General features: G+C 41.7%; 2 protein-coding genes across 2 annotated transcripts; both read right to left on the reverse strand.

The window, feature by feature from the left end:
* Window positions 1-1,117: 1,117 nt before the first annotated feature.
* On the reverse strand, window positions 1,118-2,284 carry LOC126783993 (uncharacterized). The gene is made up of 2 exons (XM_050509509.1): window positions 2,280-2,284; window positions 1,118-1,956 (listed from the first exon to the last, which is right to left on the reverse strand). Exons 1-2 carry the CDS (start codon window positions 2,282-2,284, stop codon window positions 1,194-1,196), a joined length of 768 nt encoding a protein of 255 aa, XP_050365466.1. The 3' UTR covers window positions 1,118-1,193.
* Window positions 2,285-2,698: 414 nt separating this feature from the next.
* Window positions 2,699-4,362, reverse strand: LOC126783994 (pathogen-related protein-like). The gene is made up of 3 exons (XM_050509510.1): window positions 4,230-4,362; window positions 3,114-3,379; window positions 2,699-3,019 (listed from the first exon to the last, which is right to left on the reverse strand). The coding sequence occupies exons 1-3, from the start codon at window positions 4,360-4,362 to the stop codon at window positions 2,870-2,872; spliced, it is 549 nt and encodes a 182-aa protein (XP_050365467.1). The 3' UTR covers window positions 2,699-2,869.
* Window positions 4,363-17,619: the final 13,257 nt, after the last annotated feature.

Genomic DNA, 17,619 nt, shown 5'->3' on the forward strand with positions numbered 1-17,619 from the left:
GTTTGAAAAAAAATCATTGTTCACGCGCCGCCCACAGTGGCAGCGCGTGGGGCCCACGCGCCACTTCTAAAACCGGCACGTAGCTCGCCACCGTCACCCATAACTCCCCATTTTCTCTCCTCATCCCCTCCCGCTGCAATCGCCGCCGTGAAGTCTGGAATCGAGGGGGAGAGGTCGACGACTTTGCAGTTCGATTCGAGCCTCACCGCCGGTGGAATCATGTCGAGGGGTAAGAGAGGGAGCTCGCCAACGTGCCTCAGAGCTCCTGCGACGCCGGCAATATCACAATGGATCCGAGGTCGTGCTCCGTCGGCGCTGCTCGATCTCCGCCTGGGGTGCGTCGCTGTCACCACCGGTCGACGCTTCGTGGCCGTGCGGTCCCAATGACACCAGCGGTGTCGAGCACGATGGCCGATGGAGGGAGATCGCCGGCGGACAGAGAGAGAGGGAAGGAGAGAGGGCCGGGGAGAGAGAGAAAATGACTGCGGTGAGGGTTTCCGATAATGGAAACCCTAGTTCCCAAAATTTCCTTTTTATACCCTTTTCCAAAATCGGAAACTAACTTCCATCGTTAATAACTTTCAAGTACATTGTCAAATTAGAACGCGTGACATGTCCACGAACTCGTATCGACGAGCTCTATAACTTTCGTGAAGGAAGTTTTCGGAAACGAGCAACGGAGTAAAAGTCGACTTCCGCGTCGCGGAAACGTAACGTTTTTCCAATTTAGTTTTCCGAATACGATTCCGTTTTCGATTTGGACAACGTCGCGAAGCGAAACAAAATTACATCGCAAAGGCTTGAATAGTCCCGCAGCAACCCAAAATTACATCGCAGAGGCTTGAATAGTCCCGCAGCAACGTGCGGGGTTTTGTCTTAGTGCAAAGACTATTGCTCATATATTCTGCATGTGCTGCTACTGCTTCATGAACAACTACCGAAGATTGTTGATGGATGTACAGTTTGATATGTTTGACAGTATAGAATGGATGAACACGTATGGTGGATATATAAGGGGAAACCTTGGTTGATATTGATAGCGTTTAGAAGAGTAGATTCTCTTCGAGGAGAATTTTTTTTACCCCAAATTCAACTCATTTATGCAATAATGCAAATCTACAATTATTCGGGTGAACCTCTTTATTTACATTGACAAAGAAGGAAAAAAGTTTTCCAGGATCCAAACTTTGGTGTTATAATTGATCGATCAGGCATTCTGTTGTTGAATCTCCACGTTCACGCAGTAGTAGTCTGAGAACCCTAGATTGAGGAGCATCAGGGTCACCACGTGTGGCATTCTCCTTCCATATCCTGGCAGCTCTAAGCAGTGTCTCCTCGGCTGTATCCAGCTGCTCAGGTTTCCATCCGATAACATCTCTACCTCCTCCATATTCGCCCCTAGCGTTGGCCGTCCCGTCAGTGGCACGCGTAATGGGCTTTCGCGTATCCGCCACCTCGATCTCTGACAACGGTGAGGCCTTATGATGCTTGTAGTACTCTTGTTCATCCTCTTGTTCCTCCTTCCTATTTGTCTGCTCTTTTTCCGCGTCCTTTGGCCAAGGTGAGCCGTCGAGCCCTGCGCAGCTAAAGTCTTCTAAGGAATTAGCTCCGTCTATGGTTGCAACGCTACGCTTCTGCTGAAAGGCTGGATCCAAAGGTTGCTGATTAACCCCTGTGCTTTTTCGCCTCGCGGAACCAATACATGGAGATCTAGGAGGTGACAGCGGTTCTGTTCCTCTGCATCTACGGTTGCTTTGTGTGTCTATATGTTCTTCAGCGGATTCCTCCTTGGCATCATTTTCTGGAGCTTCAGGTTCTCCTGTAGTGACAACTGGGTCAGCGTCGAAGTCCCCAGCATGAACAGCAGGGTCCGCAGTGCGTCCAGATCCGGCCAACGCGAGTCCTTTCCGAAGCTCAGCTTGAAAATTAGGCAACACCCAAGCAGTGGACGGAGTCCTGCTTTATATAAAGTAGCCACTGATGATACTCTTGATTGCATAATGACGAGTCGTGAAACGATGCTTAATCTAATTTCTAAGCCACTCTCATCGGGAGGTATATTTATCGACAAGGAACGAGGAAGAAGGTTGTGGAATACTGGCTCTAGACTCTTCGAGGAGGAAATGATTAAGCAGTGAGAACAATTGGACTGATTTAAACAAAAAACAACAACCAGACGGTGCTTGTTTCTAGAGCTACGTGGAAGAATCTATGCATGCACACATGGAAGCGTGACAAGTAGTCTACTCCACATTGTTCAAGAGGCTGAGTTACAAAACCTCATGCAGTACATGACAAGGATGTTTATAAAATCCTAATCGAAAAAATAAAGGATAATTATAAAATCCTTTTTCCGGCTATATGTAAACCTCGGAAAGAAATTGCGGCCACTATGTTCCGCAATAGAAGTAGGAAAACTCTTGAAACGTCAAGAAGATGGGACAACCAAAGTATACTAACAAGTAACAACCATGCACCCTAATAGAAAAATCAGGAGTTGGCAAACAATTAAGAGGGGCACTGTTGCGGGTTTGCCCCCAAGCATATGAATTCGATCTTAATCTACTATCGTAAGTCTTCTCTCGATTTACGTATGGCTCTGGATAATAATAATTATGTTTGATACATTTAAACAAATGAAGAACTTAATAGGTAGTACGTACGTAATTAAGCTTGATTTAATATAGGCTATTGTAAAAGCATAGTCTGATATTTTTATAATTATTCGTGTTTATTGCATCAGATCGTATTGATCTGGTCATTGTTTTTCCATAACATGGCCTCAATGCTGCTTACAATTTATTTAAAGTACTGCTGCTCGAACGAGGTCTTTGCAGCACGTACTCATCCTCTAAACTATTGGTCAATGCTACCCTGTGTTCCTGAGGATAGGGCAACTGCTTATCATTGCAGCGTCTCCCTCATAATTTTCAATTTTGGCACCCTTCATTAGCCCTCCAAGAAGTTCTCCAGGATCGTAAAAGTACTCCACCTTTGTGACTTTCATCTGCTCATCCACCTGTTTTGTTTTCAGTCGGCAGAAAATACACTAGTAAGTACTAGAGAAAAGCATTACAAGAACTTGTATAGAGATTAACATTAATCATGAATACCCCAAAAATAGCGATGCCAAAGAATTGAACCAATTCTCCAGTAGGAGCATGCCCTTTGAAAGGACCTTCCATGTAAGCCCAGTGCCGGAACTTGTAGGCTATCACCGGCGGACCGGAATAGACCTCGACTATTTCTATCGCAAACCCACGAGGGAAGGTAGACGTGAAAATCTTATGGGATGACTCTGCTGTTTCCCTTATTCTGAATTTTAGCTTGGGGGGGGGGGGGGGGGGGTGAGATTTTATACTAGTGCATGGAGTAGATGCTGCCACAATGTGACATAGTATACCTAACTAGCATCATACTATTTGGAGATGAATTAACATTCAGTTAGTAATTAATCAAATTTTTTTTTTAAAGCTATGTCGTATGTTAGGAGCTAGTAGTTCTAGTTAGTGTTAGCTGGAGCTGCAAATTTGATAGCCGAATCTCATTTTGGTTTTGAAACTTTGACTTTTTCTGTTCCTCTTCCATTAGATTAGGGAAAATAAAACAGAAAGAAAAAACAATTGCACCCAGGTCAGAAGAACAGAAGCCCCACAGGCAGAATTCTCTCTAGTTGTATCCAACTTTCCTTCATTTGTTCTCGGCCAATCCTGTAATAACCCTAAATTTTTGAAACAATAATTGAAATTGAATTGAATTCTATAAGGTTATGAATTTCAATTAAAAGGAAATTGATTGTTTGCAAACTTTACGAAACGAAAACGGAAACGTTCCGAGAACGTTTATTAAGAAAACGTTACGTTTCCGAGCGGATTTATCGACTTTTAATCCGTCGCTCGGTTGCGAAAACTTCCTTCACGAAAGTTGTAGAGCTCGTCGATACGAGTTCGGGGATATGTGACGCGTTCTAATCGGACGACGTACGTAAAAGTTATTAACGACGGAAGTTAGTTTCCGATTTTGGGAAGGGGTATAAAAGGAAATGATATCAGTTAGGGTTCCCATAATTGGAAACCCTTTCATTTCACTCTCACCCCGCCTCCCTCAGCTCTCTCACCCTCTCGACCCCGAGCTCACTCCATCCCCCTCGATCCGAACTCACTCTCTCTCTCTCTCTCTCTCTCTCTCGCTCTCTCTCTCTCCCTCGCACCCTCCCTCTCCTCACCGACGGCAGCTGTGCTCTCCGCCAGTCCCTGCTACCACCTCAAGCACGAAGTGCCTCTGTCCGCCGCCAAGGAGCCACGACGAAGAGGGAGCACGAAGCTCTTCACCGATCCAAGAGTTCCCGACGGTTTTGGACATCGATCTAGGTAAGGAGACATTTGATTCATGGTTGTGATGTTTTTGTGGTGTTTTTGGATGGATTGGGAGATTAGGGATTCGATTTGGAGAGATTGGGGAAGAAATCGGGTGAAGGAGGGTGGGAGATACCGCCGCCTAGGGGCGGCGCGTGAGGAAGCTAGGATTGGCCTAGGGGTAATCGGAGGCCGTAGGAAGGTAGAGGAGGAGGAGGGGGAGAGTTTGGGCACGGCGGTGGCGCAACACGCGCCGTGGTGGCGTCGGCGAGTGAGCCCCACGCGCCGCCTGCCGGCGGGTGGCGCGTGTGCCCCACGCGCCACCACCTGCGGCGGTGTGAATAGTTTCGACAAGAAGGGTATTTTGGTAATTTACTGTGTAATGGTAAATGTAAATGTAAATTTTATTTACTACGGTAAATGTAATTAATTTTTACCTTCGGTAAATGTAATTATAAATTACTTTCAGTAAATGTAAAAAGTAATTTGTAAAAGGGTAATTTAGTAAATTTTATTTACTGAGTTGTATTTACATTTAAATCGTACGTATACGTACAGAAATACGTATTAATATTTATACGTACATAAATACGTATTAATATTTATATGTACAGAAATACGAATTAATATTTATACGTACAGAAATACGTATTAATATTTATACGTACAGAAATACGTATTAATATTTATACGTACAGAAATACGTATTAATATTTATATGTACAGAAATACGAATTAATATTTATACGTACAGAAATACGAATTAATATTTATACGTACAGAAATACGTATTAATACTTATACGTACAGAAATACGTATTAATATTTATACGTACAAAAATACGTATTGATATTTATACGTACAGAAATACGTATTAATATTTATACATACAGAAATACGTATAAATCGTATATTTGTACAGTAACCGTGAATAGTAACAGTGAACAGTAATTTCGTAAAACCGAAAATTGCTGAACAGTAACCGATTATTACTGTTTCGGCATTTAAAGGTTTACGAAACGATTCTAAATGCTTGTCTTATCTTTTTAAGGTGATCGCTAAATCGAGGGAAAGGATGATTATCGGAAATTGAGGAATTACGCTCAAGTCAATAAGGTGAGTAAAATCTCATTGAATTACGAATCTACCCTCGTGGTGATTCAACATTTTTGCAAGTGTGTTTATCAAATGAATTATAACATGTATATAATTTAGTGGACTACATATATACAGTATAATGGTAATAAGTACATATTATATATATAGTTCATTAAATTACGTACTGTTATTAATTCATTAAAAATAGTCATTTCGGTGACGGAAAATTGAGCATGAGTATGTGAGAATATTGTACGTAATTCTTCAGGTGTTTATGAAATATGACATGTATAGGATATAGTGGACTATGTATATATTGTATAAATGGTAATAAATACGAATATATATAGTTTGCTATATAATATACTGTTATGATTTTTATTGTGGTGATATCATGAGAGTTTCAAAGCGTACAATATGATGAGTGATTATTGTACATGATTTTATCGCGGAGAATGTAATAAAATTGTGAGTTGTCTTCGGACGTGATGAGTGGTACAATATGATGTGTGATTATTGTACGTGTTTTTAACATTGAGGTTGTTAAAATGTGATTTGTCTTCGGACGTGATTTTTGGTACAATATGATGTGAGATTATTGTACGTGTGTGGCAAGTCGGAACCTAGCCTTTGGCCGGGCGAAAGTTACGATACAGTTAGAGCTCTAGTCTGTCTGCCTTAGTACTGCATGTGAGGTAACGGGTGGTTATCTGCACATGGGTACTCGGTGTATTTTGGATGTTGGGTAGCGGGTGGCTATCCAATATCAGCGGTGTATTACGAGAGGGGTAACAGATGTGTACCAGCGTTCTTGGTACCCGTATTATAAATGCATTGGGTAACCAGAAGGGTTACTTAATTTCCTCATGAGCTTATTATTTCATATTTCTTTGGGTCAACCAGATGGGCTGACCATTGGCTCATGGGGGCATTTATATTTGTTGTTTTGTGATCTTTCGTATATATTGATATGCGAACTGTATTGTGATTTTACTCATACGAGCTATAAGCTTACCGGGTTTGTGTTTACAATCCCGGTGCACCAATTCGATGGTGTAGGGGATAATTCTGCAGGTGCTGATTAGTGGAGGTTGAGTGACGACTACAGAGGCTCGAAGTCGTTCGGATCCTACTTGTGGTGAGATTTTAGCATGGATTCGTGTGTGAGGATTTGTGTATTTTCATTTGTGAGATTTGCGAGTGATTTGTGAGAATTATTACATTTCCATTTTGTGTATGGATTATAATTTGGGTTGTAATAATTGGTTGTCTGAGTTGTATTGAGAACTCAGAATTGATCCGCTGTTACACTTAAATGATTTCGGTTTATTTGAGATTATTTGTGTTTAACGACTTTAGAATTTTGAGTTTTTAGGCTCGAAATTTTGGGGTCGTTACAGTTGGTATCAGAGCCTAAGTGCGTATTTGGCGATTATCAATATCATCCGGGAGCGATGATCCGACTGCAGGCGGGCCCCCATCACATGCTCCTCGGTATTGATATGTCGTTGGGTACGCGAGAGTGTTTTAGGAGCCATACCTAATGGTTTGGTCCTCCGAGAAGTATCGTGATGATACTTCGATGATTCGTCTTATCCGGAAATTTCATGTTAATACCTATTGAATCTGTTTTAGTTGAATTCGAGATTTCACAAGTATTGACTAAGTGTTTCGTTGTTTGAAGGTGATGAACGCTGATAAGGGCCGAGGACAGGGCCGAGGACGGGCGAGAGGACGTGGTCGAGGTAGGACCACGGGCCGAGTCCGCAATGTGGAGAACCTTTATGAGGAGGCTGCTCCACAGGTAGAGCGGGTAGGCCGAGGTCGAGGTAGGGCCACAGGTCGAGACCGCAACGTGGAGAACCTCTATGAGGAGGCTGCTCCGCAGGAGGAGCAGGATGAGCCAGCTCCTGCGGTTAGAGATGACGGTCGAGTGTTGAAGCTGATCAAGGATATTAGTGCACTGTCAGCTCCGACATTTCATGGGGGACTAGATCATATGGTAGCTGACCATTGGGTCGAGGGTATGGAGACTTATTTTGAGATGATAGAGTGCACAGAGATTGAGAAGAGAAAGATAGCTACATTCTTTCTCAAGGGTGATGCTCTAGATTGGTGGAAGAGCATGAGACAGACTGTGGATGTGTCTACATTCACATGGGGAGATTTCACCACCATATTCCAAGAGAAGTATTTTCCAGCCTCAGTACAGGAGGACTTAGAGTTGGAGTTTCTGGCATTGGTACAGGGAGACATGACCATTAGAGAGTATGATGCTCGATTCTCGCAACTGTATCGGTATGTCAGGCCTATGGGTGCGACTGCTTTAGCTCAGAAGTATCTACGTGGGCTGAAACAAGAGTACAAGACCATGATATCAGTCCTTTGCCTGACTTCACGGGAGCAGATATTTGAGAGTGCTATGAGTTTGGAGCAAGCAAAGAAGACTCGAGCAGGTGATGTGGGGAACAGAGATGCGAAGGGGAAAGGCAAGGCAGATATTTGAGAGTGCTATGAGTTTGGAGCAAGCAGAGAAGACTCGAGCAGGTGATGTGGGGAACAGAGATGCGAAGGGGAAATGCAAGGCAGTCTATACAGGCAGCGAGCACTCAGGGCCGAAGGATAGGTCATGGAAGAGGCCAAGACCCCACTATCAGGCCCCGACAAGGGCGCCACCCTTAGCCATCAGAGCAGCACCAGTCAGACCATTAGCAGCAGTGAGGTGTTATAGCTGCAATGAGATGGGACATTACGCCTCAGCATGTCCGAAACCGAAGAGAGCAGGCTGCCACCGGTGCGGGCAAGTGGGACACATAGCTCGAGATTGTACCCGACCACTTCCGGGTAGACAGGAACGGCCGCAGAGACAGCTACCAGCGGGTCAAGCTAGAGTGTTCGCAGTGGGTCAGCGAGACACAGGGGTGGAAGGTACATTATCACTTTTTGACTACCTTGCTAGAGTGTTGTTTGATACGGGAGCATCGCATTCATTCATTGCTAGTTCAGTAGTGGAGATGCTAGGATTGATTCCTACACCTCTCGGGGACGCCTTATGTGTCACTTCACCCCTTGGAGTGTCACTTGAGTTAGAGACAATCTGCAAAGCTTGTCCTATATTGATTGGAAGTAGAGAGTTCTCTGCTTCGTTGATTGTGATTCCGGACCACACTTATGATGTGATCTTGGGGATTGATTGGTTGAGACCACAGCATGCTGTGATTGATTGTTTTGACATGGTAGTGTCCTTTCATAGACCTGGAGAGCCAGTGTTTCGTTATCGTTGCCTCAAGTCCGACAACGCCATGAGATCAGGAGTTTTAGCACATGTGGAGTCAGTGGATCAGGAAGTGACTATCACAGACATTGTGGTAGTATCTGAGTTTGGTGAAGTGTTCCAAGAGATACCGGGGCTACCTCCTCGACGAGTGGTAGATTTCTGCATTGATGTAGTACCCGGTACAGCACCTGTGTCAAAGGCCCCATATAGAATGGGGCAGAATGAACTTAAGGAGCTGAAGGTGCAGATCGATGAGCTATTAGACCAAGGGTTCATTAGACCTAGTGTTTCACCTTGGGGAGCACCTGTTTTGTTCGTAAAGAAGAAAGATGGTTCTCTGCGGTTGTGTGTGGACTACAGAGAGCTGAACAAGGTGACCATCAAGAATAGGTATCCCTTACCTAGGATTGATGACTTGTTCGATCAACTCAAAGGTGCTACGGTGTTCTCCAAGATTGATTTGAGATCCGGTTATCATCAACTCAGAGTGAAGGAAGAAGATATATCGAAGACAGCCTTCAGGACCCGGTATGGACATTATGAGTTTGTCGTCATGCCATTTGGTCTAACGAATGCACCAGCCGTTTTCATGAGTTTGATGAACCAAGTATTTAGCCCGTACTTGGATGAGTTTGTTGTGGTGTTTGTGGATGACATTCTAATATACTCCAAGACACAAGAAGAACATGTGGTGCATCTGAGAACAGTGTTGCAGACCTTGAAGGAGGCGAGACTGTATGCCAAGCTAGAGAAGTGTGAGTTCTGGAAAGAAGAGGTCAAATTCCTTGGTCATGTTGTCTCAAAAGATGGAGTACTAGTGGACCCAGCAAAGGTAGAGGCAGTAAAGAATTGGAGTCGTCCAAAGAACCCTACAGAGATACGTAGTTTCCTCGGTTTGGCAGGATACTACAGGAGGTTTATTGAGGGGTTTTCTAGTATTGCATCTTCATTGACCAAGTTGACCAAGAAAGATACTCCGTTCGTGTGGACGGATGCATGTGAGGAAGCATTCAGCAAACTAAAGACTAGACTGACCACAGCTCCAGTGTTGACGATTCCTTCTAGTGGTGGTGGTTATGTCATTTACAGTGATGCTTCGCTCCAAGGGTTGGGTTGTGTGTTGATGCAGCATGGAGGAGTTGTTGCATATGGCTCGAGACAGTTGAAGATTCATGAGAAGAATTATCCGACACACGACCTAGAGCTGGCGGCAGTAGTATTTGCACTGAAGATTTGGAGACATTACTTGTATGGGGAGAAATTTCAACTCTTCTCAGATCATAAGAGTTTGAAGTACTTATTCTCACAGAAGGAGCTGAATATGAGGCAGAGGAGGTGGATGGAACTCCTCAAGGACTATGACTTCACTTTAGAGTACCACCCGGGAAAGGCAAATGTGGTGGCTGATGCCTTGAGCAGAAAACCGAGAGGCGTAGTAGCTTCACTTATGGTCCAGGAATGGTTCATGCTAGAAGCTGCATCAGAGTTCGATTTGGTGCCATCGGGAGGAGAACCAAGGGTCTTTCTTGGTAGTGTCACAGTGCAACCCACTTTGATCACGAGGATCATACAGGGTCAGGCGCAGGATAGACACTCACGAGCTAAGTTGGCGGATCTTGTAGTTGATACGCTTGATGAGTGCCCTTCTGAGTGGAGAGTTGGACCCGATGGAGGGTTGAAGTTTGGGGCAAGATTGTGTGTCCCAGATTGTGATGATCTTCGGGAGGAGGTTCTTCGTACGGCACATCGTTCACGCTATACCGTCCATCCAGGGAACACCAAGATGTACAAGGACCTATGCAGACAATTCTGGTGGAACGGTATGAAGAAAGATGTAGCAGAGTTTGTATCGCAGTGCCTTACATGTCAGCAAGTGAAAGCAGAACATCAACGACCAGCTGGCATGTTGAAACCACTGACTATTCCTCTTTGGAAGTGGGAGCAGATATCCATGGATTTTGTGACCGGGTTGCCTAGATCGAAGAAGGGTCACGATGCCATATGGGTGATTGTCGATCGGTTGACGAAGTCGGCTCATTTCCTCCCAGTGTCGATGAAGTACTCAGTGGACGTGCTTGGGAAGCTATATGTGGATGAGGTAGTGAGACTTCATGGTGCTCCAGTTTCTATTGTTTCTGATAGAGATGCGCGTTTCACTTCGAAGTTCTGGAGTGGTTTGCAGAAGGCGATGGGCACCACCTTGGATATGAGTACAGCTTTTCACCCTCAGACGGATGGACAGACGGAGAGGGTGAATCAGGTGATGGAAGACATGTTGAGAGCATGTGTGTTGGATTTCAAGTGGTAGCTGGGAAGATCATTTGAGATTGATTGAGTTTGCCTACAACAACAGCTACCATTCTAGCATTGGCATGGCACCGTATGAGGCACTTTATGGTAGACCCTGTCGATCTCCGATCTGTTGGGCCGAAGTTGGTGATGAGGCACTGATGGGCCCAGAGGTGGTTCAGGAAACCACTGAGAAGATCTCGATCATTCGGGATAGAATCCGGACCGCTCAGAGTAGACAGAAGAGCTATGCAGACCTGAAGAGGAGACATGTGGAGTTTGAGATTGGTGACCATGTGTTCTTGAAAGTTTCACCTATGAGGGGTGTGGTGAGATTCGGCAAGAAGGGAAAGTTGGCACCGAGGTATGTTGGGCCTTTTGAGATACTTGAGAAAGTGGGCGAACTAGCATATCGACTAGCCTTGCCTACTAGTATGTCGGGCGTTCACAACGTCTTCCACATTTCCATGTTGAGGAAGTATGTACCTGATGAGTCACATGTGATTGATCATGGCACCATTGAGGTGAAGGAAAATGCTACATTTGTTGTCGAACCGGTTCGTATTTTGGATAGATCCACAAAGAAGCTTCGTAGGAGAGAAGTCGAGCTAGTCAAGGTGCTGTGGAGTCACCATGATGAGGGTGATGCATCTTGGGAGCTAGAGTCAGACATGATGACCCGATATCCACAGTTGTTTGTTGAGTGAGCTTGAATTTCGGGGCGAAATTCCTTTAAGGGGGGTAGATTGTAATAACCCTAAATTTTTGAAACAATAATTGAAATTGAATTGAATTCTATAAGGTTATGAATTTCAATTAAAAGGAAATTGATTGTTTGCAAACTTTACGAAACGAAAACGGAAACGTTCCGAGAACGTTTATTAAGAAAACGTTACGTTTCCGAGCGGATTTATCGACTTTTAATCCGTCGCTCGGTTGCGAAAACTTCCTTCACGAAAGTTGTAGAGCTCGTCGATACGAGTTCGGGGATATGTGACGCGTTCTAATCGGACGACGTACGTAAAAGTTATTAACGACGGAAGTTAGTTTCCGATTTTGGGAAGGGGTATAAAAGGAAATGATATCAGTTAGGGTTCCCATAATTGGAAACCCTTTCATTTCACTCTCACCCCGCCTCCCTCAGCTCTCTCACCCTCTCGACCCCGAGCTCACTCCATCCCCCTCGATCCGAACTCACTCTCTCTCTCTCTCTCTCTCTCTCTCGCTCTCTCTCTCTCCCTCGCACCCTCCCTCTCCTCACCGACGGCAGCTGTGCTCTCCGCCAGTCCCTGCTACCACCTCAAGCACGCAGTGCCTCTGTCCGCCACCAAGGAGCCACGACGAAGAGGGAGCACGAAGCTCTTCACCAATCCAAGAGTTCCCGACGGTTTTGGACATCGATCTAGGTAAGGAGACATTTGATTCATGGTTGTGATGTTTTTGTGGTGTTTTTGGATGGATTGGGAGATTAGGGATTCGATTTGGAGAGATTGGGGAAGAAATCGGGTGAAGGAGGGTGGGAGATACCGCCGCCTAGGGGCGGCGCGTGAGGAGGCTAGGATTGGCCTAGGGGTAATCGGAGGCCGTAGGAAGGTAGAGGAGGAGGAGGGGGAGAGTTTGGGCACGGCGGTGGCGCAACACGCGCCGTGGTGGCGTCGGCGAGTGAGCCCCACGCGCCGCCTGCCGGCGGGTGGCGCGTGTGCCCCACGCGCCGCCACCTGCGGCGGTGTGAATAGTTTCGACAAGAAGGGTATTTTGGTAATTTACTGTGTAATAGTAAATGTAAATGTAAATTTTATTTACTACAGTAAATGTAATTAATTTTTACCTTCGGTAAATGTAATTACAAATTACTTTCAGTAAATGTAAAAAGTAATTTGTAAAAGGGTAATTTAGTAAATTTTATTTACTGAGTTGTATTTACATTTAAATTGTACGTATACGTACAGAAATACATATTAATATTTATACGTACAGAAATACGTATTAATATTTACATGTACAGAAATACGAATTAATATTTATAAGTACAGAAATACGTATTAATATTTATACGTACAGAAATACGTATTAATATTTATACGTACAGAAATACGTATTAATACTTATACGTACAGAAATACGTATTAATATTTATACGTACAAAAATACGTATTGATATTTATACGTACAGAAATACGTATTAATATTTATACATACAGAAATACGTATAAATCGTATATTTGTACAGTAACCGTGAATAGTAACAGTGAACAGTAATTTCGTAAAACCGAAAATTGCTGAACAGTAACCGATTATTACTGTTTCGGCATTTAAAGGTTTACGAAACGATTCTAAATGCTTGTCTTATCTTTTTAAGGTGATCGCTAAATCGAGGGAAAGGATGATTATCGGAAATTGAGGAATTACGCTCAAGTCAATAAGGTGAGTAAAATCTCACTGAATTACGAATCTACCCTCGTGGTGATTCAACATTTTTGCAAGTGTGTTTATCAAATGAATTATAACATGTATATAATTTAGTGGACTACATATATACAGTATAATGGTAATAAGTACATATTATATATATAGTTCATTAAATTACGTACTGTTATTAATTCATTAAAAATAGTCATTTCGGTGACGGAAAATTGAGCATGAGTATGTGAGAATATTGTACGTAATTCTTCAGGTGTTTATGAAATATGACATGTATAGGATATAGTGGACTATGTATATATTGTATAAATGGTAATAAATACGAATATATATAGTTTGCTATATAATATACTGTTATGATTTTTATTGTGGTGATATCATGAGAGTTTCAAAGCGTACAATATGATGAGTGATTATTGTACATGATTTTATCGCGGAGAATGTAATAAAATTGTGAGTTGTCTTCGGACGTGATGAGTGGTACAATATGATGTGTGATTATTGTACGTGTTTTTAACATTGAGGTTGTTAAAATGTGATTTGTCTTCGGACGTGATTTTTGGTACAATATGATGTGAGATTATTGTACGTGTGTGGCAAGTCGGAACCTAGCCTTTGGCCGGGCGAAAGTTACGATACAGTTAGAGCTCTAGTCTGTCTGCCTTAGTACTGCATGTGAGGTAACGGGTGGTTATCTGCACATGGGTACTCGGTGTATTTTGGATGTTGGGTAGCGGGTGGCTATCCAATATCAGCGGTGTATTACGAGAGGGGTAACAGATGTGTACCAGCGTTCTTGGTACCCGTATTATAAATGCATTGGGTAACCAGAAGGGTTACTTAATTTCCTCATGAGCTTATTATTTCATATTTCTTTGGGTCAACCAGATGGGCTGACCATTGGCTCATGGGGGCATTTATATTTGTTGTTTTGTGATCTTTCGTATATATTGATATGCGAACTGTATTGTGATTTTACTCATACGAGCTATAAGCTTACCGGGTTTGTGTTTACAATCCCGGTGCACCAATTCGATGGTGTAGGGGATAATTCTGCAGGTGCTGATTAGTGGAGGTTGAGTGACGACTACAGAGGCTCGAAGTCGTTCGGATCCTACTTGTGGTGATATTTTAGCATGGATTCGTGTGTGAGGATTTGTGTATTTTCATTTGTGAGATTTGCGAGTGATTTGTGAGAATTATTACATTTCCATTTTGTGTATGGATTATAATTTGGGTTGTAATAATTGGTTGTCTGAGTTGTATTGAGAACTCAGAATTGATCCGCTGTTACACTTAAATGATTTCGGTTTATTTGAGATTATTTGTGTTTAACGACTTTAGAATTTTGAGTTTTTAGGCTCGAAATTTTGGGGTCGTTACAAATCCATTTTCCAGATGAATGCATTAGATAATTTGTTGAACTTAATCATATTATACGTTTGATAATGAATTAAATATATCTATAGTTATTAATTTTATTAGTTTAAATTTAAAGACTGTTATTGTCTTCATAAAAAGTTGATATATGTACACATGTATGACCATACCTTAACCTTACTCAGGGCCGGTCTTGAGATTTTTTATGCCAAGGTGAAAATTATTTTGGTGCTCAGAATATCATATGACATGTGACAATTTTTCATTATGTGGTTCTTATTTGTAACTTCTTTTCCTAATTTGATAAATTAGGAAGTGAGTTTTTTATAAATTAAAATATTGTCTGACACTTATTTGTAGTTTATTATAATTATATATATGATTTTGATATTTTATTGTATTGTAATATATATGTGGTCTTGAAAACAAATATGTTGTGGATTTGACAATCGGAAAATAAAAATCGATATGTCTATGCACCACACAAACCCAATATATATATACCTTTTCTCTATTTAGTCAATCATATTTAAGAGAATTTAAAATTTATTCTCACTACCACATATCACATCTACATGTGTATCTGCTACTGTCGATTTAGAAACTAGATACTACTCTCAATTATGAAACTAATAGCTACTATCTAATTATGCAACCTTCTACTATCGAGTATGAAACTAGTTGTTACTGCCAACTTAAAAAGTGTTACTGTCGGTTGGGAAGGTACATGCTACTGTCGTCTATAAATCTAGCTGTTATTTTTGACTGGAAAATTAACTGCTACTGTGGTTTTTAATGAGTAAAATTTGAAATTTCAAAATTTATCAAAAAAATATGCAATATGGTACTTAAATGAAATCTCATGACGTAAGGAACAACTTTATATATTAGCTCATCTCCAAATTGCTAGTGGTTTATTAGGAAATTTTAAAATTGCCGGAAAAAAAAAACTAAAAAATGAGTAGAGAGAAACTTGTTAGATATGAGAGTGACATATTGGTAATTTTCACAAAAATAGTGGTAGTTTGGACATTTCAGCACTAATTAATTATTTAGGTTTGAGTCCACTCATTTTTTGGATTGTGTTTATGTCCTAATTTATATAAGAAATATGAAAAGAGAGTTTTTAGTTAATTGAAATATTGTCTAGTACTATTAAATAATTTTCTAATATAATTATCTATGTATTACAAAATTTTGAAAGATGACAAATAAGTAGAATAAATTAGTTCAGTCTCTATCCAAAGTGAAGCTTCACTATGAAATTACAGTGTGAAGTTCCAATTTTGGCATACTTTTCGGTCAACCTTTTCACCATAAGCGATTCAATATTTAAGTATGTTATTTAAAATTATCTCTACAAAGTTTCATCCAATTTGATAATGGTTTGATCTTTTAAAATTGAGATTTACACGTACGGTTCACGTTGAACAGTTTTAATTCATTCATTGATTTAATCTAATTTCGATATCTTAACGATGTCCGAATTTGATGAAATTTTGTAGAGATGATCTTGAATAACATACTTAAATATTGAATTGCTTATGATGAAAATATTTGACCGAAAAATGTGCTAAAATTGAAACTTCACTCTGTAATTTCAGAGTGAATGTTTACTTTGGATAGAGACTATAAATTAATTAGTCAAGCAATTTTTAAAACCATAATTTAAAGAATTTTTTTAATCTTGACCCTTAAACTTCTCTCTACAAACTCAAGAGTCTCTCATATTTGTAAACCTGGGCACAGGATGGGATGAGACAAGACAAGGCTCATCCCACGACCCATTCCACTCTTTTAAATTAGGACGGGACAAGACGAATCCCACCGTCCCATGACTTTAAAATACCCAATTTCTCAATTCAACTATGAATTGATAACATTGACTTTGTAACTAAAGAAATCCATAACAAACTCATCAAACAATCCATCCAAACTTAAATAGTCAAAAAAAAAACATCAAAACAGATATTCCAGAGCTTTGGATGCATTATAATCATTACACAGTCATAAATTATCAAAAACCTAACATCGAATTGGAGCTAGCAGGGAGTAGAACGAGAATTCTGTTCATTGGAGGGTGAATGAAAGTTTATGGAGGAGTTGCTATTGAGTGGAGTGAAGTTCAGTACTTCTAGTGCCCTCGCAACTGCAAACTGTAATAACTCGATTTTTCGGAATGATTTTTAGATCACTTTTGAATTTATAAAGTATGTGAAATTCATTAAACGTGTTTGTGCCACCTTGCGAAGTGGGAAATTGAAAACGGAAACGTTAACGGAACGTTTATTTAGAAAAACATTACGTTTCCGAGACGTGAACATCGACTTTTACTCCGTCGATCGTTTGTGAAAATTTTCTTCACGAAAGTCGTAGAGCTCGTCGATACGAGTGCGTGGACATGTGAGCGTTCGAATCGGACATCGGACGTAAAAGTTATTAACGTTGGAAGTTCGTTTCCGATTTTGGAAATAGTATAAAAGGAAAGAGAGGAGATGAGAAATCAGAAAATCAGTTTTTTTTCCAAAAAAATCAACTCGGTACTGTTCACCCGAGCTCGGGTACTGTTCACCCGACCCAAAAATCTTCTCCGGCCGATTTCTCCACCATCCGACGTCACCTTGTGTCGTGCCACCTATCAAACTGACGGGCTCGACGATCTCCATCTTTTGGGCTACGCCTTGCACTCCGTCGACAACCACACACGGTGCAGCAACCGCCGGAAGTTGCTGCGGTGTCGGCACCGCCTCCTCCGGCCACCATAGCTCGAGATTCTTGGGGGGTTTTGCTTGTCTCAG

This window comes from Argentina anserina, chromosome 2 (assembly GCF_933775445.1).
Source record: "Argentina anserina chromosome 2, drPotAnse1.1, whole genome shotgun sequence".
NCBI lineage: Eukaryota > Viridiplantae > Streptophyta > Magnoliopsida > Rosales > Rosaceae > Argentina > Argentina anserina.